This window comes from Macaca thibetana, chromosome 11, assembly GCF_024542745.1.
Source record: "Macaca thibetana thibetana isolate TM-01 chromosome 11, ASM2454274v1, whole genome shotgun sequence".
Taxonomy (NCBI): Eukaryota; Metazoa; Chordata; class Mammalia; order Primates; family Cercopithecidae; genus Macaca; species Macaca thibetana.
The window spans coordinates 102,307,499-102,334,826 of record NC_065588.1 but is presented as its reverse complement, the minus strand read 5'-3'; the positions used below and the strand labels follow the sequence as shown (position 1 = coordinate 102,334,826).

The following is a 27,328-nucleotide window of genomic DNA, read 5'->3' as shown; positions in this document are numbered from 1 at the left end:
GTATGTCGAGTTCTTAGAAAAGTGTGTTGCCAACAGTGAATGGTCTGTAAATCTAAGTTTCGGAAGGAGGACTCTTTGGAAAGGCAAGATGGGGTCTCTGCCATGTCTGTCCCTGCAGCAGCCTGGGCACGGGGCATTGCACACAGTAGGTGCCGCTTTGTCGAGCACGCTTGCTTCACTTGTAAATTGAGGGGCTGAGACAAAAATGTCCTTAAGGGTTCCTTCCAGCCCATAGGAAGAGATCCTAGGATTCCCTGACAGCCTTCATTTCCTGTTGCTTGTTTTTTGGCAGAAGGACTCCTTGCTGGGGAAAGCGGAAGTATCTTCCATTCTCATACCCACTTTGCAAGTGTACGGAGACTCTCCCTATGTAGATTGTCAGTCTACGTTTAGGGAGGTCTGCTCACCTTCCCTGCTCTCTGGTTCTGTGGGATGTGAATGCATTCTGTTCAGCTCCAGGCAGCCAGGGCTTTCTTAAACATGTGTATGAGGTGGCTTCTGAACTAGACTCTATGTGAGACAGAAAATGTTCACCCATGCTGGGTGTGGTTGCTCCTGCCTGTAATCCCACACTTTGGGAGGCCAAGGCAGGGGGATCGCTTGAGGCCAGGAGCTCTAGACCAGCCTGGTCAACACAGTGAGACTCCTCTGTCTCTATGAAAAAATTAAAAAGTTAGCCGGGCATGGTGGCCTGCCCCTGTAGTCCTGGCTACTTGGGGGGCCAAGATGGGAGGATTGCTTGAGCCCAGGAGTTGGAGGCCACAGTAATCTATGATCATACCACCGCACTCCAGCCTGAGCGAGAAGTTGTCTCAAATAAAAGAAAAGAAAAGGAAAAAAAAAAAAAAGAAAGTGCTCATCCTCAAAGAACCTCTCAGTTTTGTCATCTGTAAAATGGGCTGGTAATAGAACTGAACTCCTAGGTCGTCACAAGGACTCATGGGCCACACACATGCTGAGAACAGTGCCTGACATGAAGCCAGTTGTCAAGCAGTGTTATTTGTTGTTATTTGTGATTCAGAGGAGGGTAAGCTCATGTTCTGCTGGGCTGCTCAGAAGAATCTTTGCTCATTCCTTAAATGTTTAGACTTTAAAGGGACTTTGCTTTTGGTCCCAGTGAGGCCAGAGGCTCGTGGCTGCCTCTGCTCTCAGGATCTCTCTGGGGACACCACTTAGTCTTCCCAAGGCTGTAGCAGTGATTGGGCACATTGAGCACGCGGGAGAGCTTGGCTTCTTGATCCTGGGTGACAGGTAGGCTAGAGGCAAGATTCCAGGGATGAGGAAAAGACTTAAGAGAGCCCTGTCCCCAGGGGAAGGGATGTTTTTGCAGTCTCACTTAAAGGGAAGACTTGACTCATATGTTTGCTACTCTTTCATCCTTGATGATGAACAAATAAAGCTAACCTTTACTGAGCACTTTATTTGCCAGGCCCTGTGCTGAGTGCATTGCCCGTGTCATCTCGCCGAACTCTTAGAACCATTCTATGAGATAGATGCTATCACCTGACTTTGCCCAGAGGTAACTGAGGCCCAGGGCCCCACTGTTTGTAATTTGGGGATGATGGCAGGAAGGCAACCCATGTCTGTCTGAGCTTGAAATTATGAGCCTAGACTGCTTCCCAGGAAAGAGTAGAAATAACTGTTAATTTTTCTTGTGGCAGGTGTTCCCTTCTGCCTCTCTCAGGTAGCTGGTTTAAAAATATTTATTCGAATAGCACTGTGCTAGGCACAGGGGGAGGCAACAGAGAGTAAGATATTGCCCCAATGAGTTCACCCACCTCTTGCTTCTAGAGTGTACATCTAACCCTGGCATTTGAAGATCCTCAGTCTTTGTGGTCCACATTTATCCCTCCTTGCTGGTCCTTTTAAGGAGACTGATTTCTTGTTGTATTTTTTTTTTTCTTCTTTAATCTCTCAGAATGTTATTACTTTCTATCAAACACATCCGTTAGGCAGCCTGGGCTTTCTCAGTATCAATTAAGACAGATACCAGCAAACCTTAGAAGCTCTCAGTGGTCCTTGAGGCAAGATAATTACCTTGTGTGATTCTTAGTAGATTTGGAAGTGAACGCTTTCTTTTATTAGCAGAAGCCATGCAGGGAGGAGGCCAATGGTCTGTTTCTCTGGTGAGCTCAAAGCCCAGCCGTGAACGTGTTTGCCTGGAGAGACAGGGCAGTGATATGCTTGCTGCCCTGAGGAGAACCTCATTTTGCATCTTCCTCATGGTTTGTGGGTATCTGTTTTTCAGGCAGGACCAAATGGAATACTGAGGGAGGAAGCGAATGAGTGTGTGGGCGTGAAGCAGGTGGTAGAGATCCTAGAGAGGAGAAAAATGAAGTGGAAGTCTCCACTTATTTGGTTGTGCAGGAAGGTCCAGGGCAGAGGGAGCATCCTTCCCCTAACAACCCTAATAGCAGGAATCATTGAGTGATCAGTGTGCACCAGGCACTATTCTAACTATTTCCCGCTTTTTCACCTTCAAACCTGTATTATTATCACATTCATTTTGTAGATGAGGAAGCAGAGGCTTAGAGGAAGTCCAACCGCTTGCCCAAAGTCTCAGAGCCGGGATCACAGGATGTAGGGCTGGACCATCTGACTTCAGCGTTCGCGATTACAGCCACTGTTGGAGCCGGACTTAAAGCACAGAGAAGTTGCCTCCGTGCTTGGGAAAATAGCAGTATGAAGAACTTAATTTCATGATCCCAGTCGCTCTATGTCTTACTCATTTATTTCCTCCCAGCGCCTAGTTCAGTGCCTGGCACGCAGTCAGAATGCAATAAATATTTGTCGAATGGCTGTGGACTGTTATGAGTCTGGGTATGTTGGGCGACTTGACTGCTGGTTCCATCACTGCCACAACTTAAGCTGTGTGACCTTGGGCAAGACATGTCCCTCCATGGCTTCAGCTAACTTATCTGTAAGATGAGCGCTCTGGGCCAGATTTTTGTTTTAGAATTTGTTATCCATTCAACAGATATTTATTTATTTATTTATTTATTGAGATGGAGTCTGGCTCTGTCGCCCAGGTGGGAGTGCAGTGGTGTGATCTTGGCTCATTGCAACCTCCACCTCCCGGGTTCAAGCAATTCTCCTGCCTCAGCCTCCCGAGTAGCTGGGACTACAGGTGTGCACCACCACACCTAGCTGACTTTTGTATTTTTTAGTAGAGACGGGGCACAGGCTGGTCTCGAACTCCTAACCTCAGGTGATCCACCTGCCTCAGCCTCCTAATGTGCTGGGGTTATGGTCACGAACCACCACACCTGGCCATTTAACAGATATTTATTGATTACGTTCTTTGTGTGAGATACCACTCTAGATGGTAGGGAGACAGCCATCGTGAGACAGATGACGTTTCTGCTCCCTTCCTTGCAGCTTACATTCAAGCCCCTTCTAGAAACTGCATTTTATGAATCTTCATGCCTTGCGCCAAAATTGTTTCAAAGTGGCAGTTGCTGGATTCTCTTCTGTTTGTCTTCCTCTACTAAAAGGCAAGCTCCACCAGGCCAGGGGTTTTCATCAGTTTTGCCTACTGATGTACCCCAAGTGCCTAGAACAGTGCTTGGCAAGTAAATATTGCTGATACGCATGCATGAATGATTGCAGTATCTCCTCTGCTAATGAGATCTCAGGATATAAAAATTCTAGGGCTGAAGCCTAAGAAAAAAATTAAGGAGCAAAAATCCAATTTTCCGGGAAAAAAAATCCCATTTTCCAGGAAAAACACTGCCTTTATAAAGGCAAGAACAGTTAAGATTGGGATGGTTTGTTATTATTCCTGCTAGTTGAGGGATCGGGGAGTCAGGCAGGATTCCTTACTTTTTCATCTGGTGATGCTTTTTGCAAACCGCAGAGAAAACAAAACAAAAACAAAAACTCTTCCTTTCCCCCAGCCCCTCTGCTTCAAGCAGAAAAAGCACTTGCTTCTTCAAACAGCTCATGAAGGAAAAAATTATAATGAATATTTTGTATTTCTCTGGTGGCGGCACAGTCTGAATTCCATTCAGCCCCACAGTGAGTTCTAATTTTATGAAATGTTTGGATTAGCCACCAATTTTCCGGTGGAATTTAGGAGGCTTGTAATCGTGCTTACGCTTAAAGCGAAGAAATCTCATAAAATCCTTGCAGTGTCTCGGGCCCAGTGGGACGTTGTAGCCAAGGACAAAATGACCATCAGCAGAATGACGGGAGGAAAGAGATCCCTTTGGCAGCTGTGGCCTGGCTTTGCAGATGATGGTGTGATCCTGAGCTGCAGTCTCTGGGGCTTGGCTGGGCTGCATACCATTTTCAACTGCTCATGGGCTGTAAAAATTCCAGCCCAAGCACAATGCCTCGTACCTGACCTTGTTCTTTCAATTCCCAGAGCCAAAGAACATTAGGGCATCTGGTAATTGGGTGAGAGGCATTTGATATAGCACATGGTGCTCTGTCTTCCCCTCCTTATAGCTCATATTACCTTGTGTTGTAATTTCCAGCTCACATATCTGCCTCTTTGCCTCTTGACCTACACTGTCTGATAGGGTCACATATGGCTATTAAAGTTAAAATTAATTATAATTAAATTAAATAAAACATTCAGTTCCTCGGTGGCACCAGGCACATTTTAAGTGCCCAGTAGCCCCATGTGGCTAGTGGCTATCATGGGATGTTGCAGAATAGATCATTTCCATTATCATAGAAAGTTCTGCTGGGCAGGACTAGTGCTGCTGTAGACACTGGGTTGAATGAGGATGTGGCACACACTTGGCCCCTTACCTTGCTTTATTAGCTCCACAGCACGCATTATGATCTATAAAGTATTATATTTCTGAGCAACCTCGTTCATCACATTTGTTGTATCTCCAGTGTCTAGAACAGTTTCTGGTATGCACTAAGCACCCAGTAACGATTTTTAGAATGAATGAAATTGCCTGAATCAGCATTGCTTTGCATGAGCCTAACACATAATGGGCCTGCAAACAAATGGAACACATACTTCTAGAGTTGAAACCATGGAGTGGATTCATCTGATATTTGTCAAGCATGGACTACAGGCTGGGTGCTATGCGAGGCTCCGGGTATATAGTGATGAGCAAACAGACATAGATGCTTTAGGTAAGGAGCTTATTCAATCCAGTGGCTCTTAAATTTTCAGGGATATGGGAGTCTCCTAGGTGCACCTGTTAAAATATGCCATCCTTGTCACTGACCTCAGAGAGTCTGATTCTGATTCAACAGGGTTGGGGTGGGACTTAGGGACACCTGAGTATCTTCTGCATTTTAACGAAGCAACTCAAGTGAATGTGATGGGGGAAGTCCATATGTTATTTTGAGAACACAGCTCTGGACAACGGGAAGCTAGCTGCTGTATTCATTTGGGGATACACCACACCATTTTCTGTAGTCTATACCTTCTCTTGTGATAAATGGAGGGCTCCTATTTGGACCTGAAACTTGAGGTCTCTTTCTTGTTATCCAATCATGGAGTAATAATAGTGGCAAACAATTACATAGCAGCAATTACTTGCCAGGCAGTAGTCTAAGCATGTCAGTCACTGACCTGAATTCATCCCCATGGTAACCCTAAGAGGTGAACACCATTATCATCCCCATTTTTCAGATGGATAAACAGGCACAGAAAATTAAGTCACTTGCCCATGTTTATACTCCTTGTAAGATCTGAAAATCCTGAACTGCTGTGATACTGCTGCTCGTGGCCACTGGACTTGGGGCAGCTGCCTCCTGAATGCCCAGTGTGCCTTTTTATCCTTTTCTGCTAGTTGCTTGGAATCAAAGTTCTGGTATACTTATGAAATGCCTGTTTAGGGGATTACCACGTGTGGATGTCATGAGCACTGTTGGTCTACAAATGTCTACCTCTGTCCCCAAGAAGCTTAACTATTCAATGGCCATTCTCTTGGGCCTACTGTGCAGCAGCCCTGTGTCGTACACCCAAGCATAAGACTTCACCTGGTCTGATGGAGGAGGCAGAAGCACAGGCAAAGAGTTTCTGAGAAAGTGTCACACACAAGATAGATTTTCTTCTAGACGGGAAAAGCAAAGCAAATCTTTAAGATTGGATTTTCCTCTCTTTTGCTGCTTGTGACTCAGGTTTTACATAGTTTTGCTGTTTCACCCAATAGGGGTGTGTGTGTGTGTGTGTGTGTGTGTGTGTGTGTGTGTGTGTAGGGATCCACCACCCCATTCTGTCAGCAGTGTCGTTCATACCTGCTTTTCAGGAAGGATGTACCTCCCTCCCCACCCCCACTTTTTTTCCCCAAGACAGGGTCTCGCTCTGTACCCCAGGCTGGAATGCAGTGGAAAATCTGGGCTCACTATAACCTCTGCCTCCCAGGTTCAAGTGATTCCAGTGCCTCAGCCACTCAAGTAGCTGGGATTACAGGCACCTGCCACCACGCCTGGCTAATATTTGTATTTTTAGTAGAGATGGGGTTTTACCATGTTGGCCAGGCTGGTCTTGAATGCCTGACCTCAAGTGATCTGCTGGCCTTGGCTTCCCAAAGTGCTGAGATTACAGGTGTGGGCTACCACGCCCAGCCTCCCACCCTTTTTGAACCACTTAGAAAGGCAAGAGACCCCTTAGAACTGAGAGCTGCTTAGAACTCCTATCCCACATGGGAATACCTTGAAAAGAGAAACATGAAATGAGGAGGGGTTAACATTTAGAAACCACCTTGTGTGTGCCTTCTGCAAGGTACACTAGATGAGGCAGTTTACATACGTTATCTTGTACGATTTTCACAGCAACACTGTGATGGGGAGTGATGATCATCCTCACTTTAGGGTTAAAAGAAACCGATGCTCAGACAGAGTGGCTGATCTGCTCAAGAAAGCAAGACGGCATTGGAGTTAAAAACTCGGGTCTACCTGACCCCACTGTGGGTTCTTTCCACTATGCGGCTACTAGTTCTCAGGCCCGGCTGAGCATGAGAATCACCTGGGATCTTTTCAAAACACTGACGTCTGGACTTTTCCCCAGGCTAACCAAAGGAGGCTGTCTGGGGAAGGAACCCGAGTATCAGTGACCTACCTGTAGGTCACTGTAATGCACTGCTAGGGCTGAGAGCCACTGGCTAGAGCGTGCTGACAGCAGAGGTTCAAGGGTCTGCTCTCCTGAAGGTGTCCCCATCCATGCCTGGTCAAGCTGGAACCTTGCTCACAGGAAGGTGAGCCCCCTCCTCCATCCTCGCCCCTGTGGGACTGGTGTGTCCGAAGCCATTGCACTGGACCTGGGCCGTGACCTCTTGCTATCTTGCATCATAGGCTGCCTGTAAATCAGCAGCTGGCTTGTTTTCTTTTAGGCCCCAGTTGTAGTGACCTTTGACTGTCTGTTTATTTCAGGGAAATAATTCCATCCTGCGAAATCAATTCCCTGGGGGCTACAGAAGTACATTTGGAGGGACTTCTGTTAGTGGGGTGACCTGAAATGGCTTCTCAGAAGAGATGACAGCTGCTGTTTTTCTCCCAGCCCCCTTCTCACTTTGCCCCCGACATTATTCTCTGAGTCTCAGATTTTGAAGTTCTCATTGTGGTGTTTGTATTTGAACACACCTCTGCATAAGGTCTGTTTGTTATTATTATACTAATAAAGATGATAAGAACAGCCAGTGTTTTTGGAGCATATACTGGATGTTGGGCACAATATTGGGCATTTTCTGTATGCCATCTCACATCACTTTGTCTTTTCTTGGCAATGATGAGGGCAAATCTAAGTCTGAAATTGGACTTCTTATCCTTAGCAGAGGGCCAGTTGCAGTGGTACTGTAAGTTTCTGGTCGTGTTGGAGGCCGTGGTCTGTAGAGACTGCCGTACTGGAAGCGGTAGACTTGGCTGAGATGAGGGTGGGTAGTTGGCTCATTGTGTGGACCGGTGTGAGAAGAGCGGAGAGTAGCCCAACAGCCCCTAGTGTTCAGCCTGCCGTGAGCCTCAGTCAATGGAATGGAGAACGCTGGTTAATTGGATGCTTTGGTTAAGTGGAAATACTAATAAGTTATAATAGAGTGCTCTAAATATATATTTTTTCCAGACAATTGAAGCTCACCCATTTAAGAGCCAATCCTCTTAAACATTGCAGGCATTTCTTTAGGAACTCTTTCTCATCGGGATGCACACTTTCTTGCCTTCTTAAAACAAAGCTCCTTGAAGGTAATTAAAACCTTTTCTTGATGAGTTTGAGAAAATTCTCCTCGATGGTCCTCTGTACTGTGTTTTGGAGTTCTCATGTCTACTATTTATAGTTTGTGTCTGTCATCTCCCTCATTAACTTTCATTCCTCTTTGTGACCTTTTTAAAAAATAAAATTCTTCTTTTCCCTTAGCGAAAATAGTGCATGCTCAATACTGAAAACTCACCAGATACAGAAAAGTTAAAGATTAAGGGGAAAGTGAGTTGTCATGTCTTGCTTCTGTCAGTGAGGCTGTGTCTCTTAGCTTTCTAATTCCATTTTTTCCAGCTTCCCTACAGATTTTCTGTGACTAAGCTTTCCTCGTAATTGTGTTAGTGGGAAAGCTATGGGTGACCATCTGCAGGGGCTCTGTGCGTGGAATCCATGGCATTTCTTTGGGTGGCGTTTCTAAGGGCTTATTTCCCTTCCCCAAAGTCTTCAGGGCTGAATAGCACTCCAGGCATGAAGTTGTGTTTTCTGGGTAACAGGATGAGCTGCGTTGGGGTAAATAGGGCTGGTTGGGGTCACTCAGTTAGGTTGTGGCTGAACTGGGTCTCTTGACTCAAGGTCAAGTGCATTTCCTATTTTGCTACCTCTTGTGTTTTACACTACAGGTTAAGGGATAGTGGTTTTGGCATAAAGAAGCTATTGCTATATTTGGATAATTAAAACCAGGAAAAACCTACCTGTATCTCAATCATCTATGTTGCTCAGGTGACAGATTTTTAGATTTCTTTTTTGAGGCAGTAAGAAGTAGAATTTAGTCCCCTCGTTAGCATGTGAGACCCAGTCTCTGTTGGAACATCAGTCTTAGATTAATACTGAGATGGACTCAGAAACACACTTGAAAGCAACTTGCATTATTATCCTTACATAGCTTACATTTTATGACCTGCTTAAAGATGCAAGGAGCATAAATCTTGGGAAGGACGGTCTTATTTACTTGTTCGTCTTTTCCACAGATGGGATGCTCACATTAGACCCGGGCTGGCTTCAGATGTCTGCTCCAGGATATTTTAGCTGAACTGTATGAGTCCATTAAACAAATGTAAAAGTTTTTGGGAAAGAAGAGCAGTGTCTCAAACCAAATGTTTTACATGGAGAACATCTGGGGAATATTGGTATTTGTGTGTACAGTACATCAGAAAGCAGCTTGGCGGGGTTCCGCAGGGATGTTTCTGGCCTGTGGTTGCTGGATTTGACAGTTTTGTTGTAAGGGAATGGTTCTTATAAAGTATTGCCATCAAAGCAACGCTTGATCCAGGAAGGAGTGTCCTTGCTTAGCCGCACATTCAAATTGTTCTGATTAGCTCTCCGACCAGACCTTCCATTTGAGCAATCCGCTATCTGAGCTAGTTTCCCCCCCCGAAGGCTTTACACTCCAGAGAAAGAAAGCATCTCAATGCCAGGGCTAAGAGTGTTTTCTTCCTTAGCACACATTTCCATAGATTTGACAAATGTGGCAACAGGTGTGGTCCAGTGGAAGCAGCATTGGCCATCGGATCTAAGTACCTGGGTTGAAACTTGGGTGGGGCCTTCATGACCTGTGGAAACTTGGGGAGTTCTTTTCGGTTTCTGTTTTCCTCTCCTGCAAAATTTCTAGCCTGTCTTGTGGGGTGGTGGTGGGGGGAATAAAAGAAAGTGGGATGACATCATATCTACAAGTGGGAGGTCATTCATGCAACATGGCATTGCCTCCGTGGATCTGTGGTCTTAGCCACAAGTACAGAGGCCACTTGGACCAGAGTGGAATCTGGGTAGATTGCCCGACTTCAGCAACTTGTAGATATTGGGCCAAGTTGGTGGTAGTGGGTGGATGTGTAAGAAAGGAATAATTCTTATACAAATTAAGACTTACGATAGTCATCGTTTTTGTTAAAATTAAGCTCAACAAATATTTATTGGAATTCTACTACTATAGAGCCAGATCCTTTCCTAGATATTGAGGACACAGAGGGGAACACGGCAGTTCCTGGCTTGCAGTCTCTGCTTGCTATGTCTGGGGCATTGACAATGAATGACCTTCCCTTTTGTTAGGCTGTCATTATATAGCATGGACAGTGACAGGTAAATATTTTGTAGGTGTGAACATTTTTTGGCAGAGAATGTGGCTGCACTTCCTGCACCTTTGTGCAAAGTAGGTCAGTGTTATCCTTAATGAATCCCTCCCCCGAAACGGGACAAAGCTCCACAATAATTTTTTTTTTTTTTTTTTTTTTTTTTTTTTTTTTTTGAGACGGAGTCTCGCTCTGCCGCCCAGGCTGGAGTGCAGTGGCCAGATCTCGGCTCACTGCAAGCTCTGCCTCCCGGGCTCACGCCATTCTCCTGCCTCAGCCTCCTGAGTAGCTGGGACTACAGGCGCCCGCCACCTCGCCCGGCTAGTTTTTTGTATTTTTTTTTTTAGTAGAGACGGGGTTTCACCGTGTCAGTCAGGATGGTCTCGATCTCCTGACCTCGTGATCCGCCCGTCTCGGCCTCCCAAAGTGCTGGGATTACAGGCTTGAGCCACCGCGCCCGGCCTCCACAATAATTTAATATTGCATTTTGTGGTGTTTGAGGAAGTTATTACAAAAATGACGTCTACGTGGGTCCTGAAGACTGCATTTCAACTAGCACCGGTCAAGTGAAATAGGCCCACTTTATGGAGGAGATGACTGAGTGTAAGGCACGCAGTGTGAGAAAGAGGCAGCAGCGACAATGCCTTGGCTCTTTCTGGAAACAGGAAAATGAATAGCTGAGCAAAGTGAGACTCAGTTTTCTGGTTTGAATTGATTCTTATTTAGGAGCGTGAGAAAGACACAGGGATAGAAATGAGGGAGCCATGCATGGAATGACTTCTCAGGAGGCCCCATCTCTGTTTATACACATCATGTGCCTGTGGGCTCCCAAAAGAACACTTTGCTGGGACGGTTCTTGAAACCTTAGAAAGAGCATCTCCAGGGCCAGCTCTAGAGTCGTATGCCTGCCTGTTGGCATGGGAGAGGGTGAAGTATCTTGGTCTCTTTCGAAAGGCATCTGGGAGGTAGGGATAGTCCTCACAGTGAAGTCAGGGTGTTCCTACTAAGAGGAGAGTGAATAGGGGCTGGGTGGGGAGGACCCCCTGTGACTACTGGCCTCTCCCATTGGATGGTAGGCAACTTGAAGGGTAGGTCTAGGTCATGTTCTCTAGGACTGGATCAATGCCTTATCCAGAACAGATTTTCCAAAATTGCTTGCTGTGGAGCTGACTCATTCCCACATCGTTTTAGGGACATGCCTCCCAGCCCCTCCCATACAATTCTGCCTTTTGCCCACCTGGTCCCACAGAAAGCAGCAGGAACACTGATTGATAGGTGTACTTTTGAAGATGGAAGTGGTTTAAATATTAGCTAACAAAAGGACTTCTGGTGGCGACAAGGCAGTGTGGCCTTGATGGGGCCTTCATGTCCAGAGGTTCTGATTCAGCTCGTATTTATGTAACCCCAGAGGGGTTGGGGATGATAGTAATGTGCCAGGCACTGTGCTGATTGCTTCGTCAGTGTGCTTCAGAGGTTAAGAGTATGGTCTTTCGGCATATGGAGACCCAGATCTCCTATTTATTTATGTGCCTTAGGGCATGTTACTTAACTTCCCTCAGACTCAGGTTATATTCATTGAGAAGGCAGAAATAATAATGTTTTTGTAAGAATTTAACGAGTGAGAGGTTGAGAGGCTTAACAGAAAGGTACTGAGGGCCTGGCACATAGTGAGGGCTTGATAACTGGTAGTTATTATGATTGCTAGCTGTGATTGTGAATCACCCCCAACCCCTCTGGAGTGGGCACTGTTATTATCTCCATTTGGAAGATGAAGATGTTCAGGCTCAGTGATTTTGGGACAAGAAGGGATTCCACATTTGAAAGGTGAGCAAGTAAAAGAAGGCTCAGGGGCAGGTGGCTGGGGTTTAGGTTGACCAGAATGATCAGATGTCCCACTATGGTTTTCTGTTTGTCAAGGGTCCTTCTTAATACTTGGGTTCCAGCTTTTTTGAATATACCATACATTAGGTGCATGCTCGGTACGGGAGATGCCATGGTGCATAAAACAGAAATGGTTTTCGTGCAAATGAAGCACGAAATGAGCAATGGTGAGCAAGGTTATAAAAGGGGACCCATATATGCAAAGGGGTCATTGCAGGGGATGGGCCATGTCTGCAGCAGATGGATGCAGAGGAGTTGGTCAACTGAAAATGTTAATGGCAAGGACAGGGTGTGGAGGATCCTGGCAGAGAAAATGGCAGGTGCGTGTCTAGGGGCATGAGCACACTTCCCAACCCAGGGCACAACTTGGGTCTCTGAGATGACCACAGACCCTTGCCTCAGCCTCCTTGAGGGTAGGAACTGAGAGTTGAGTACTGGGCGAGGCTCATCCCCATGCTGGGACGGCAGGAAATGCTCGTCTGGGGTTGAGCACACGCCTCTGAGCTCAGCCCGCGGTTTCTTGGGGCTGTGCATTTGCAATGAGCAAGAGCATCCCAGCAGGCAGGCTTGTGGAGCACTAATGAGGGAGATGACAAGCCTCCCGACGGATCTTGCAATGGGCTAGGGAGCAGGGACCAGCCTGTTAACTCTAGGAATAATGGACAATGAGAGCTTCTCTTGGAAGAAAAAGATGCTTGTGAGGAGATAATGAGAGAGGCCTCAGGGGCTCCTGAGTGCTCTCCAGAGGCTTTAGGGGACAGACGGCAGCCTGCACCGTTGCTCCCACCCTATCCAATAGGTCTTATACATCCTGATTGCTCTAAATCAGTTTTCTATACAGAAGAGATTCTGTCTGGATAAAAATAACTTCTGCAGAATCTTCTCTTTCACTTTTTTATAAAACCATTCATGATTAAAGTATGAAATAAGATAGAAAATCATGCCTCTTTTTTGCTTGTTATATTTTACCATATTAAGAAATGAAGAAAAGTTTTTTTGGTTCTGCTCACCTGGATCCGCTGAACTCAACTGACTAATTTCCTTTCCCTTTGGAAAACTAATTTTGCTTCTTAGGTCTCTGTGTTCCTAGCTCATTGTCCCCAAGGTTAGTGATTCAGTAGTGGCCTGAAGTTATTTAAAAGCAATGTTTGCAATGAATTAAGAAATAATGGGATGGAAACTTCCCAAGTATGCGTGTTCATGGGTGATATTAAATCAGTCTTCAGAAATTGGAGGAAGGTTTGGATAGAACTGAACTGAAAACAGCGTCTCTGGAATAGCTATGTGAAGACAGACAATAGTTGGAGGTGAAATGCACCACGCTGCAACACAAGTCATGATTTGTCAGCACCCTGAAGAGTATCTGCCACTCCCATCTGGGTTTATTAATGATGCAACAGTTCTGGGGACTTGGCTGTGACTGGGGCCAGCCTCCCATGTAAATGTTGAATTTTGTTGTGGCAGTTTCAGCCCTGCTGCTCACTGTGGCTTAGTATTTGGTTAGGAAGGACCCCTTGCTCAGAGTGTTTATCCCTCCTGGAGTGGGAATCAGGACTCTCTTGTTGCAATTCCAGTGCTACCGATAACTTCATGAACTTGGGGCCTGTATGTACTTTAACCTCCCTGGGACTCAGTTTCCCAATCTGTAACATGAGGAGATTGGCGTAGAACATTCTAAGTCCTTACAGCTCTAACATCCACTGATGATAACAGTGCTCATTTTGGCTTCTGCCATAGGTACTATTTGCCTTCTCTGCCATTCATCATATACACAATCTGCCATGTTGCCACAGCAACCTTGTGAGGTTGGTACCATCATCGTCCTCATTTGCAGGTGAAGAAACTGAGCCGGTGGCGTAATCATCCGAGTCCCTCTGCTTATAGGAGTCGCCTTGGCTGAGTTGCTGTGACTGACGATGAGCCCAAGGTGCAGATGCTGGATTTCTTAGTAGTACTAGCTTGGGTTCTTCTGAGTTTGGAGGTTGATAAATAAAAGTTGCAGAACCTTAAGCTTATCCAAGCCTTGTTATAAACAGTGTCAGAGTGATCAGATGCTACTGGTTGAGGCTGTCCAAGTTGTAAGCAACCTCAGCCCTCTGGCCCAGCCCTTTCCCTCCCTCCCCAGGGCAATTGTAACCTGGAAGAAAAACAGTTGCACTTTAGAATTCTGATTTGGTGTTGCATTTGGCTTCAGAGATGTGAAAGTCCAAAAATAAACAGCTGCTTGGCAACTCCAGTCTCAGCTAAACAGCCTGGCATTTTCAGTCTTTCTTTGAATCTGATATTGCCTGTGTTAGCGTCTCTTGTGTTACCAGAGGCTTTCTCATGCTCTGGGTTGTATGTGTAGACTGTGAAGTAACCCATCCGCACCCAGCTTCCCTGGCCTCACTTCATCCACAGGCCCACCTTGGGCTGGGACTAGGGAGATACCCGTTGGAGGCAAACTTTCCATTTACCAGGGGTGAATTAATTCAAGTCACCGAGCCCCCTCAAGGAAGCCTGTGTTTAATTCCCCTCTGTATAAATGGAAGTTTCATTAATTTCATCAGTCATCTAGTGTGTAACATAACTGCTTCCTGTTTAAGCTACAGAATAATAGATATCGTCAGGGCCACATTTGCCCTGCTTTAAGGTGACTGCCCTCAAACCTCAGAGTGCAGCAGAATCACCTGGGAGGTTGTAAAGAATGCTGAGACCAGGTCTGCCCCCTACCCTGGACACCGCCACCTTCATTCACTAGCTCTGGGGTGGGCCCAGGAATCTGCATTTTAGCAATGTTTCCCCTTTCCCCCTAACCAGGGGATCAGAGGCAGGTGATCTGCTCACCACCCTTGGACAGATAGTGCTCTGGAGTCTCTGACTGTCCTTTTCAGGCTGATTTGTGGCTCACTTTTGGCATGCCCACTCAGCACGAACTCTCGGTGGCCTTTTTGCTATTTCTTTGGTTCTTGCCTGGTCAGCCACGGTTTGTATCTTATGTTTACATACCTCGACAGGGAGTGTAAATCTGCCTACTATTTCTTAGTCATTAATTCCACTTCCCTTGTGGCATCACCGCTTGCAATAATGACATTCTTAGCTCAGTCTTTGAAGGGGAGAGGGGTGGGGGTGAGCCTTAGAGACCAAGGAATGACTGTCCCTGTAGATAAAATGTCCCAGCCCTCTGAGGCCCTCCTGAGCTGGCCCAGGCCCAGTCAAGCACCAATCTGCTTTGTTGTTTATGTTCTGAAAATAAAATGCGTTTTTCATGGCAGGAGAGAAATCGATATAATCACAGGAATCCTCATCTCTTTAATGGAGAATTTTGAGAAATAGAGGTTTGAGAACCAAGTTACAGAGGCTTAAATTTTCAGAACCTCTGATAAGATTGAAGGGCTGATGGGGGCTAGTGAGGGGATGTCACTCTTTAAAGGAAAAGCTCCTAGCTACACATGCCGTGCTCCCTGACTTCCGTGCCTCGCGTCAGAGCCTGCTGATACAACTCTTGGCTTCCAATCCATTTCCTTCTGAAATACATTCATGTAGGACATGAACCAACAGGCCAAAGAGGAAGGGAAGAAGAGGCCCATGGGCCCCAGGCAGAGCTGGCTTGGTTCCCATGGGGCCCGTTGCATCATGGCAACTTGCTGGGGGGTTGTTCTGAGTTGGCCAGGCCCCTCCGTAAAGAGCTGGGGGTCATTTAATTAGGGGCTTTGTTTGCAAGATGGGTGACATCACCGTGGTGACTGTCGTTGGGCAGAGCCTTTCTGAATGAAAGCCACTTGGCGATCCTGGGAGCTTTGGACCGGTGTGGCCTCGGTGGGGCCGTGCCTTGCCCCACACTCTGTCCATCTCCCAGGCAGGAGCAGGAGCCCTTTACCCTAGCTTCCAGCTGGGCTTGGCTGCCTGCTCCTGCTGCAGGTGGCCTTTGGGCTCCTAGGTAAGAAGAGATCCCCTGTGCTGCCTCTGACTTCGTGCCCTGCAGCTCCTGTGGAACGTGCCTGGGTATGAGATCACACCTTGTGAATGGCAGGGAAGTTGCCAGCTCGTGTTGCTGGGATTAGGATGCAAACTTGTTCTCACTAAGCGATGCTAATGCCATATTTATGACTGTGTTTCTTCCCTGCTGCTCAGCCCTCCAGTCCCTCCTTTTGGGACCTCACATATGACCCTGTAAAACTTCATCTGCTTGGAGGGGGGTCCATCTCACTAGGTTTAGGGACCCTTTCTGATCCTACAGGAGATTCTGTTCCCTGTGATGTTTTCTGTTCATCCCGACTTTATTCATAGCCTTAAAAGTCAGCAGCCTCTGGGCTCAAATTCTAGCTCCACTTTTTTTTTTTAAACAAACTATGTAACTTTGGGAAATATTTATCTTTCCTGGCTTCAATGTTCTCATCTGCAAAATGGGATTGTAGGTAGGCTTAAATGAGAAAGTCCGCTGGCACGTGGTTAACACCTAAGAAATACTAGTTATTGTTATTATTAAGAATATTGCCATTGATTAAAAAATGTTGAGACATCAGGGTCAAAGACAAAGCACTAAGACCTGGCTTAGTGTGGTCCCTGGGGCTGGCATCACCTGGGACCTTGCTGGAAATGCAGAATCCCAGGCTGGATCCCCAGACCTATGGATTCAGAATCTGCACTTTTACAAGATGCACAGGTGACTCCTATTTGAGAGGCATTTCAAGAATACTCCTTGAAGGCCAGCTTATATCAATGAATGAGCATGCAGGGAGATGGTTGCAAAAGGAGGAGGGCAGGGATTCTCTTGGTTAGAGCCTCGACAACATACCACCTGCCCAGACTCTCTGCCACGCCCCCAAGGCTGGTCCTACACTACACAGGCATCCTCTCGATAAGACACCAGGATACCCTGGGGCTGGCCAGATATTAATTTTAACCTGCTTTTGCCACTGTGCAAATGTGGGGAGGGGGAGGATATGTATAGTGGTGGAGGGGAGCTGAGAGACCTATGATATGATTTGCTGTGGGCTCATTACCCCTTAAATGTGGTTTATAATCACTGCCATTCAGTGAATACTGTGCGCTGGGGCCTTTACTTACCTAGTTTCCACTCCTCACAACAACCCCAAGAAACAGGATTTTCTAACCCCATTTTACAGGTGAGGAAACTGTGACCTGGGAAGTTAGGGCTTGCCTGAGGTTACCCAGCCGATGACAGTCTGAGCATGTACTCTTCCACTCTGCATCCCCCAGCCCTTCCTAGGTCACCAAGCTCTGAACACCCACAGCAGCGAATGTGGGAGAGGATGCCCAGCAGGCCGCAGAGCAGGTGGTTTTTGGTGATTATTCAAAAAAGGAAAAACCTCCAACCCTCAAGAGGAGGCTGTGCCTGAGTTTGCTTCTGAAACAGGCAGGCACTACAGGGCAGGATTCACAGGTTCTTCACCAAACCTGCTGCTGCAGAAGGTTTAAACATTAAACCATAGGGTGGCCTTATTTAAAAGCAGACCGTTTTATAAGGCACACGGTGCTGTCTAGACTTGAGAACATTTATGAACGTGGCTGTACTGTGAGTCGGGCTCAAACACCTGAGTTCCCTCCTCCTTGCAGGCTCTCTGACTTGTGCAGGAACAAATGGGATTTTTGGGGGTGAAGGGTGTGTGATTTCAGACGTTTGGGAATCTCTTCCTACTGGGCCCCTTCCTTACCTCTGTGTTTCTTTGTAGATGTGAGAATTGAGGAAAACTGGAGAGGAGTTTTCCTCTGCAATGCCGGGCATGTCTGTGCATTTCTTTGGTAGCCCTGGCCATGAGGGTAATTATGTAATTACTGGTGTGAGTTTTGCTTATTGCCCGTACCCTCCCCACCCCACCTCCCACCTTGAGGGCTGGAGCAGTCGCGCTGGCTCCCTCCTGTGTAGCCTGGTACATGGTAGGTTTTCAAAAAGAACAAGTGGATGAACAGCCAAATTTCATATAGGCTGAAGTGTGAATATCTTGAGGCTGACTTTTGATTTTAAGTAGAAACATATTTGTGCCCTGTTCAGCTGAATGGTCAAAGGAGGCAGTGTGGGAGTGGGTAGAGAAATGGTCCTGGGATTGCTTTTTGGGTTCAAGGTGTTCATCCTCCTGTCTGGTTTGGACTCAGGAGCCCTGCTGATAATGGTGTGTGACCAGCTGATCTGATCTTCCTGATTTCAGGTGAGGTTGCAATGTGAAGACCCAGGATGGAGATGCTCTTGTTCTTTATGTACTTTGGAAACATGTCCCTAAGACCTCCAGTGACTGTCCCTTGAGGAGCCAGGAGAAATTCAAGTTTGCTCTGAAAAAGAAAGGAAGAAAGGAAGTTTGTACTTATAGAACACTCACTCTGGGTTAAAAAAGACTGACACTTATTGAGCAGTGACCCCCTGGCCCAGGCGTATTCTTGAGCACCTGACATGTAATCCTCACCAGGACCTCTGAGGCAGGTACTATTATTTCTCTACTAGATGAATGAGAAAACTGGTGCACAGAGAGGTTATGTAACCTGCCCAGGGTCACACAGCTAGAGAGTGGCTTTAGCCTGGACTTAGAGCCATGTTCCTAAGCATTATGCAGTACTGTCTGTGCACTGGCTCAGTGTATCCTTCAACTTCCTCAAGCAGACACTCTTACAGGAGCTGCATTTAGAGATTTTCTTTTTTTTCTTAACAACCCTCAAGCAATATGACAACCATTCTTAGCTCCCTGGGTCCTACAAAAACAGGCTAAATATGCAGCTAATAAAGCAGTTGGTGTGAGATGCTCCAGAGAAGATAAAATGGGAAGGGTATAGAGAGAGGGAGGTGGCCATAAGGGTGGCCTTATCAGCTAGAGGGGTCAGGAAGGGTCTCCCTAAGAGGGTGCTGTGAAGCTGAGGCTTGAATGAGAAAGGTGCAAAGATCCCCGGTGTGTAAAGCATTCAGCATGGTGTCTGCTCCATCTATTAAGTGGCTAATGAATGCTGGCCATTATTATTAGTAGCAGTATTGTTTTTTTGTCTTGTCATTCACTGGCTGTCAGGACCTTGGATGGGTCTGCCACCACTCTGGGAGTAGAGCTGAATGTCTTCCCTCCAGCCTTGGCAGGTGCACAGATGAAAGTGATTTCTAGCATTTGTCTCCTCCTGACTTCCTGTCACCCCTTTGAAATAGGGGAGCAGAATGCACCCTCTTTTACATTTTCAGTGGAAAACTCATTGTAGGAAAAGGGAACATTTTTGTGGAGAGACAGCCACAATGCTTATTAACATTTATGGAACCCTTTTAGTTTCCTCAGTGCTGAGCACGGCTTGATGAGAATGTGGGCACTTTCCTTTTCACACCCAGCTGAAAGCATCCCCTGGCGATTGCACCGTGGGACCCTCCGCCTCGCTGGACTGTTAGGGGGGAATCAGCAAGTGGGCTTATTTTCTTGCCCTTTAGAATGTTGCTACCCTCCTCTGACCCTGCATGGTGAAGAATTTATGCCTATTGTAACTTGACAATAGAGCCTCCTTGAGGCCAAGTTCAGCTTGCTGCATAATCAAAGGGGTGGTTTCTACCCTTGACCATCTTTAGCTTATGGAGGAATGTAGGAGTTGTTCCAGCAGCCACCCACACCCTCCACAGCCTGTGTGTGTTCACTGTCTGCTTCCTTCCAGAACAAGGTCCCAGGATTACAGCCCTTCCTCAGATAAAATAAAGCCATCCAGTCATATCTTTACATTTGACGTAAGCGAAGGGAAGTTTTTCTTGCCATATACTGAATGGGGCTGTCGTGAGGACTTGGGGTAGCTCTGAGTCCGGCTCTCTGCTGAAAAGGGGCCTTTAAGCTGGGAGGCTCATTCATCTCCATGCAGCCTCCTTCTATCCAGCCATGGGTCCACCCACGGTCGAAGGGAGGTGGAGCCTGCCCCTGGGTTTACAGCAGGGCCTCCTGTGTTTGATATTTGTTTATCTATTTCTCTATTGCCTGTGTAGATAGATGTTAAAGAAATTCTGAATCTTCTTCCCATTATGCTTGTCTTGGCAGTATTATTTAACTGGGGTGGTTCCCACATTTTTTGCCCCAGTTCTGCTACCACTTCTCTGGTCTGAGCTTGCATCAGTTAATAACATCAACCCTCCCCTCCCTTTAGCTTCCCTCCTTTCCTTCATCTTTCCTTCCTTTTTTATCTACCTGCCTGCCTGTCTACACTAAATGTTTTCTCGAGTCTACCATATGCCAAGCATGGTGTTAAGGACTGGAGTTAAAAAAAAGCAGTGAATAAGATCCCTACCAGTGTAGAGTCAAGTAAAGACACAAATGCTGACTTAATCACAACTGGGATAAGGAGACTGCAAAGGAGAAATCCAGGGAGCTGCTAGTCAGACATAACCTGTCTTTTGGGAGGTCAGCACATAGCGAAAACAGTCATAACAGCTACCCAGTTCTTGTTGAGTCATAGACGGACTGTTGTATTTTAGAAATGTTTCCATTTGTAGTGCTTGGTGGAGAGCTGGTGCAAGTCAGAAGTAGCACGTGCTCCCAGAAGTGAATATATCCCTGCTGAGGCTGGCTGGGGTTGACTGTGTGATAGGCAAGGTGTAGCCGTGGGTTGCTGATAACGAGGACTTTCTTTGCTCCAGATAACTCTATGCCCTTATAATCCAGAAGGATGGTTTAGCTGCCTTTCCCCTAGGAAAGTTTACCTGACCTCCACTGATGAGAGTCGAGGTCACAAGAGGACCAGCCTGGAAGGGAACCGGGCAGGCTTTCTGATCCGGCAGCACATTGATTGGTGGGCTTCTTTGTTACCCATGGATGCTCCTTCCTCAAGTAGTTTTTGGCCCGCTTAGAGCCAATCTGATTAAGTTACCAACCAGCTTGTTTATGAGCAAAGATGAATCCATTGGCAAACACGCTTTTCCTTATTAGGTTCCTGTTGTCATTCATTGCCTTTTTCTTGGTGTGTTTCTTTTGAGTAATTGCTCTGTGTGTTGGCCCTAGCAGGTCTCTGCAGTTTGGATTTGCAACTTTGGCACTGAGCTTTGGAAACTGACAGGGGTCGGGCAGGGAGATGAGCTGTCACTTGCTTTGTTTTACCCTGATTTGTCTCCAGAAGAGCCCTCTAGTCATACCATGTGCTATTGAAGGTGCCTTGAGCAAGAGGAAGGATGTAGGAAGGAATTCGCTTCTGAGCCCTTGCGTAAACACAGCATAGCCTGGAGTCTTAAAAACCAAGGCTTGAGGCAGAGCTGGCCTTGAGGTTGGCCAGGCAGTAATGATTCTTTATAGCCACCGCTGTGGCAGCTGCACAGTGGAGCTGAGTGGTAACCAGTTTCACCTAACCATGTTTAATCATCAATACCCTGTAAACTGAACTTGCCTTTTTTCTTTTTTCAAAGCATCAGGGTTCCTCGAGTAAATGACTCTGGCCGTGTTAAGCAGCCTCTGCTTTATGAAAAAAACAAAAACAAAACAAAACAAGAACAAAAACAAAAACCACCATCACAAATCCCAGGCTGTTAAAACCTGATGTTTTCTGTTGCCGGGAGAAGAATGTTTTTGCTATATATGAAAGACATGACAGGGGGCTTTTCCAAGCTTTGTTTTGGTTATTGTCGGTTCTGCCAACAAGTAACATCTGTATTTATTTTCCAAACTCCCCCAATGGCTGATTTGCATCTGTTTAGTTCTCTGAATAACATTTCATTTCCTGACTTTATAGGTTGCTATAAAATCCATTCGTAAGGACAAAATTAAGGATGAACAAGACATGGTTCACATCAGACGAGAGATTGAGATCATGTCATCTCTCAACCATCCTCATATCATCAGTATTTATGAAGGTCAGTGATTTTTTTTTTCACCCCCGTATCAGTTACCATTTCTCATACCATGGGGCCTGCCAAGACTTTGAGATAATTGCCCTTCTGGGCAGAAGCCAAGTATTTTTCCTCATGATGCAAAAATAGTCCGGTGTTATCTCTTACTTGGTTACCTTGAACACAACCAGACACATGAGTGCAGCTCATTTTGGTCATAAAATATCTCTGGCAGATGCCTTATTCTGTCTTCTTAATTCCTTGGCAGTTGCTAAGCAACCCACCTTATTGAAAGGCAGTCTGTGAGACAGCCCTGGTTTCTGAAAAATGACAGTTTGCTGGGTGACCAAATAACAGTGGATACGTTGTAAATGTCATTCCCCAAAGTCAGTCGCTTTGCCGGTGGTATGGAGTTATTCAAAGTTGGGTTCTTTGAGTTAGAAATTAACCCTGAGCAGGTCCAGTAAGCACCAAGAAAGAGGGTTGGTGCAGCAGATGCCTTATAAATGGAGCCCAAATTGTGTTGGTGTTTGCCAAAGAGCAGGGTGGGGAAAAGCTTATACAAATGCTCAGGCTTCAATTCAACTCTTTGGTCCTTCATGAGAAGAAATGGAGAGAATAAACCGCCTACAGACTATCATTTATTTTTTAAGACCCTATAAATAAATTACACAGCAGTATGTGTTTATTGTAGAAATGATTGAAATAGAAATGTTAAAATTAAAAAATAATTTTTGTCCTAACTCCCAATTTGGTAAATAGCTTTCTTTCCATAGCTCTGTTTTTATCTATTTCTCTATATCTGTTTGTGGGTTTTGTCCAGTTAGATCATGCTATTTAAACTATTTTTTAGCTTGATTATTTTTTCATTTGTTGTCTCATGCATCTTTTCTGTATCAATAAATATTCCCCTGTAAAGACCTTTGAAAAGGTTTTATAGCATTCTGTTTATGGACATACCATAATTTATTGAATCTAATTTCTTTTGCCAAACACTTAAGTTGTTCCAAATTTCTGGTTATTGTAAACAGGTCTTCACAACTCTCCTTGTGCATCATTTTGACATTCATTTCTGATTATTTTCTTATGAAAATTTCCCAATTTTGGTTTTACTGAGTCAGAGTGTTTCCCTAGAATATTTAAAAATACATGACTGAGTCAGAAAAATAAACTTATTGCCAGGTGCGATGGCTTATGCCTGTGATCCTGGCACTTTGGGAGGCTGAGGCAGGCAGATGACTTGAGGTCAGGAATTTGAGACCCGCCTGGCCAACATGGCGAAACCTGTCTCTACTAAAAATGCAAAAAGTAACCAGGCATGGTGGCGCGTACCTGTAGTCCCAGCTACTCAGGAGGCTGAGGCACGAGAATCACTTGAGCTAGGGAGATAGAGGTGGCAGTGAGCTGAGACTGTGCCACTGCACTCCAGCCTGGGTAACAGAGTGAGACTCTGTTTAACAAAAAAAAAAAAAAAGGAAAAATGAACTTATTTTTAATTTCTGGTCTGATTGTAAAAAGTTATCAGGTAGGGCTAAAAGGAAACCAACAGTGGTGCTCCTAAAGTTTTTCTGACAGTTTTCATTTTTCATCTGGTTCCCTGATCTTTTGTTGCCATTCTTTTTTTCTGCTGCTTCTATTTTTGCCTCTTATCTAGAAGTAAATGTTGGTAATATATTTCTTTTATCCTGGTCATTTGAAGGCTCATTTTTGGAGCCCTTGGTGATAGGATTTTTAAGGGAAATTTTAATCCATTCCATCTTTTATTTATGCCACAAACACCTCTTACAGTGCTTCTCAAGCTTACAGTGCTTCCCTAGGCCAGTGGCATCAGTGTCACTTGAGATTATTAGAAGTGCAGATTCTCAGGCTTCACCCAGGACCTGCTGAATCTGAAACTCTCTGGGTGGGGCTCAGCAATCTGTGTTTGAATAAGTTTGAGAACCACTAGTCTACTGAGTGTCTACTTCTTGTCAAGCACTCTGTTCAATGAGGTTAGAAATTTAAAAGCTGAATGTGATATGGACCACACACTCAAGAAGCAACATGGATCCCACACTCAGGAAGCAATACAGGTCGGACACAGTGGCTCATGCCTGTAATCCCAGCACTTTGAGAGGCCGAGGCAGGAGGATCACTTGAGGTCAGGAGTTTGAGACCAGCCTGGCCAACATGGTGAAACCCTATCTCTCCTAAAAATACAAAAATTACCTGAGTGTGGTGGCATGTGCCTGTAATCCCAGCTATTTGGAAGGCTGAGACAGGAGAATAACTTGAACCCGGGAGGCAGAGGTTGCAGTGAGCTGAGATTGTGCCATTGCATTCCAGCCTGGGTGACCAAGTGAGACTCTGTCAAAAAAAAAAAAAAAAAAAAAAGCAATACAAGACAGTGTGGAAAAAGTGCTATGTAGATGTAGTTTGTTCTCATGCTGCTGTAAAGAACTGTCCAAGAGTGGGTAATTTATAAAGGAAAGAGATTTAATTGACTCAACAGTTCTGCAAGGCTGGGGAGGCCTCAGGAAACTTACAATCATGGTGGAAGGGGAAGCAAACATGTCCTTCTTCACATGGACGGAGGAAGGATAAGTGCCAAGCAAAAGGGGGAAAAGCCCCTTATAGAATCATCAGATCTTGTGAGAACTTACTCACTATCACGAGAACAGCATGAGGGTAACTGCCCCCATGATTAAATTACCTCCCTCCGGGTCTCTCCCACAACACGTAGGGATTATGGAAACTGCAATTCAAGATGAGATTTGGGTGGGGAGACAGCCAAAGCATATCAGTAGACATGTAAGCAGTATATTTTGGTACCATGTTCTGGAAGCTTGGGGGCTGGAAGTTTTCATGGAGGTGTATGGCATTTGGGCTGGGCCTTGAAGGAATTTTTTGATGGGGGAAGAATTGGGGAAAATAGAATTCCAGGCTGATAAGATAAAATCTGAATATGCCTGGTGAATGAGGGGAAGTTTTAGAAGTTAGAAGTGAGTAGAGACACAGACACAACGTGGAAGTGAGTTTTGTTAAGCTCCATAGGCCATGGTGAAGGATTGACCTGTATGGTGTGGACCCATATGGTCCTGTGGCCTGTGAACACTATTGTGATTTGGGATTTCTTGGCCCAGAGTAGAAGGCAAAGAGAGTGCATTCCCAGCATGAAGGTTCCGGGTTCTTTATTTGAGAGGCAGTGTGTGGTCGCTGGCATCCCACATGGAGAAACCCGACTTCTTTACCAGCACCATGCCCTCTATGGCCTTGGGAATCAGACAGGACTAATGGAGAACAGGAAACCATCCCTCTGCCAAAGAGAAGATCAGAGACAAACCTTAATGGAAGAATACTCAGTTACCAACGTGAAGTTGGCCTCAGTAGAGCCCGGGCTGGAGGCTTTAAGGAGAAGAGAAGCCCCCAAAGCTCTTGCTTGTCACTTTAAAGATGCATAGCAGTGCGAATGGAAGTTCTTTAGGTTACTAGAAATAATTTCTATCAAGGCCTCAGGAGGGAACCGGGGCTTCAGTTGGTGAAACCCTTAGGACAGGTTTTAGAGAGTTGGGGAAGACTTGAGGTCTCACATCAGGAGGTCTTCAGTTTCAGTCCCCAGTCCTCCACTGTGATCTAGGTACAACACTTGGGGTAAGATGGTAGGCTTCTCAGTGCCTCAGTAATCACATCTATAAAATGGGGATGACCATTCTAGCTCTGTCATGGGGTTTTCAACAGGATTAAATGGCATGATACATGTATCCGGTAAGCTCAAAAAAAGAGATAATTATTATGAGAACACTGTAATCATCACAAATAGTTCATAACATGGGGTCCATTGACAAGGGTATTTCATGGATGAGCTGCAGGGATCTGTGAATCCCTTGGAATAGTATGTAACTATGTTGTCCAACACAAAAGCCACTAGCCACAGGTGGATATTTAAATGGAAAATAATTAAAACAAAATAATTTAAAATTCATTTCCCCAGTCACACTAGCCATGTTTCATGTGCTCAGTAGCCACAGGAGGCTAGTGGCGACCGTATGGGACAGCATAGCTACAGAACATTTTCATCCTCATAGAAAGTTCTGCTGGACAGTGCTGCTCTATAATGTTTTATGTGTTGTGTGCATGAGTTACTTTTTTCTGAGAGAGGGTATGTAGCTTTCATCAGACTCTCAAAGGCATTCCTGACCTCAAGTAGGTTAACGAGAACCCAGTGCCTCCAAGTGTTTTGTGACCTGCAGGGTATCATGCAAATAAAAGGTGTTGTTTTTATCCAGAAAACTCCCGGGGTCTTACATGTGTCCTTTTTCTTTCTTTTAATTTCTTAGAGCTCTCCAGTTTCTGTTCTGTTCCCTTTCCCTTCTCCCACGCAAGTTCTGTTTCTCCCACATCCACTAAATAACTGTGGAGGAGGGCAGCTCCCCTCCCTTCCCTGGGGGTTGGGAGCAGGAGATTGCCAAGGCTGTATTCCAGCTCCTGCACCTCTCACTGGGAACCACAGTCCCAGGATCCCATGCCTTTATCTGCTTTCTTGCCCAATAGGACCCAAAGATCCAGCTCTGAAAGTGAAGTTAGACATCCTGTCATCTGTAGAACTCTTCATAGTTTACAAACATCTCCCACATCTGGTCTCATTTTATCCCCACAGCAAACCTGTGAGGTGGGCAGGCCAGGGATTCCCATTTTGCAGTTGTGGAAACTGAGGCTCTAGAAGGTTTAATGACTTGCTGGGTGTGTTAGTTTGTTAGGGCTGTTATAAGAAAATACCATAGACTGGTGACTTAAGCAACAAAAATGTATTTTCTCACAATTCTGGAGGCTGGAAGTCTGAGATCAAAGTTAATTCTTTCTGAGGGTGGTGAGGGAAGGATCTGTTCCAGGCCTCCCTCCTTGACTTATAGATGGCCGACTTCTAACTATGTCTTCATACCTCTTACCACCACATGTGTCTGTGTCCAAATTTCCTCTTCTCATGAGAACACCAGTCATATTGGATTTGGGCCTGTGCTAAGGACCTCATTTTAACTTATCTCCGTAAAGACTCTGTGTCCAAATAGGGTCACATTCTGAAGTATTCGGTGTACTCAATGCCTGAGTTTTTGCGGGGATGCAATTCAGCTCTTCATGCTGGGTGTCACGGCTACGTGATGGGTCTCCTGGTCCCCTTTGTTTTCTTGCTCTGCCTTGTCTCATCCCTGTATTTCTGATCCTGTGTCTTCTTTTGCTGGCTCTGCAGGCCACCTCAGCCTGGCCTTTTCCATTCTGCCCCTGCCTGCCCCTGCTGCAACCTGGAGGTGTGGTAGGGGCAAGAAGGGTGGCAACAGTGGTGGTGGGACCCGAGTCTGTGAGCCCATCTGCTGGTCTCCCTGCTACTCACAGAATGAGAGGGGAACCTTCTCTCCGAAAGCCGATTGGTTGACAGGCCAATCAAGAGCCTTAGCTTGGTGCAGAAATGCATTAATTTGCTTAGAAAGAAAT

The 27,328-nt window shown here is 45.7% G+C and overlaps 1 protein-coding gene across 1 annotated transcript in view; it reads left to right on the top strand.

Moving 5' to 3' along the window:
• Window positions 1-27,328, top strand: part of NUAK1 (NUAK family kinase 1) — a 76,852-nt gene that overhangs the window by 11,101 nt on the left and 38,423 nt on the right. The window contains exon 2 of the mRNA XM_050750341.1: window positions 21,766-21,886. Within this exon, the coding sequence (XP_050606298.1) occupies window positions 21,766-21,886 (121 nt within the window). The remainder of the gene's footprint in view (window positions 1-21,765; window positions 21,887-27,328) is intronic.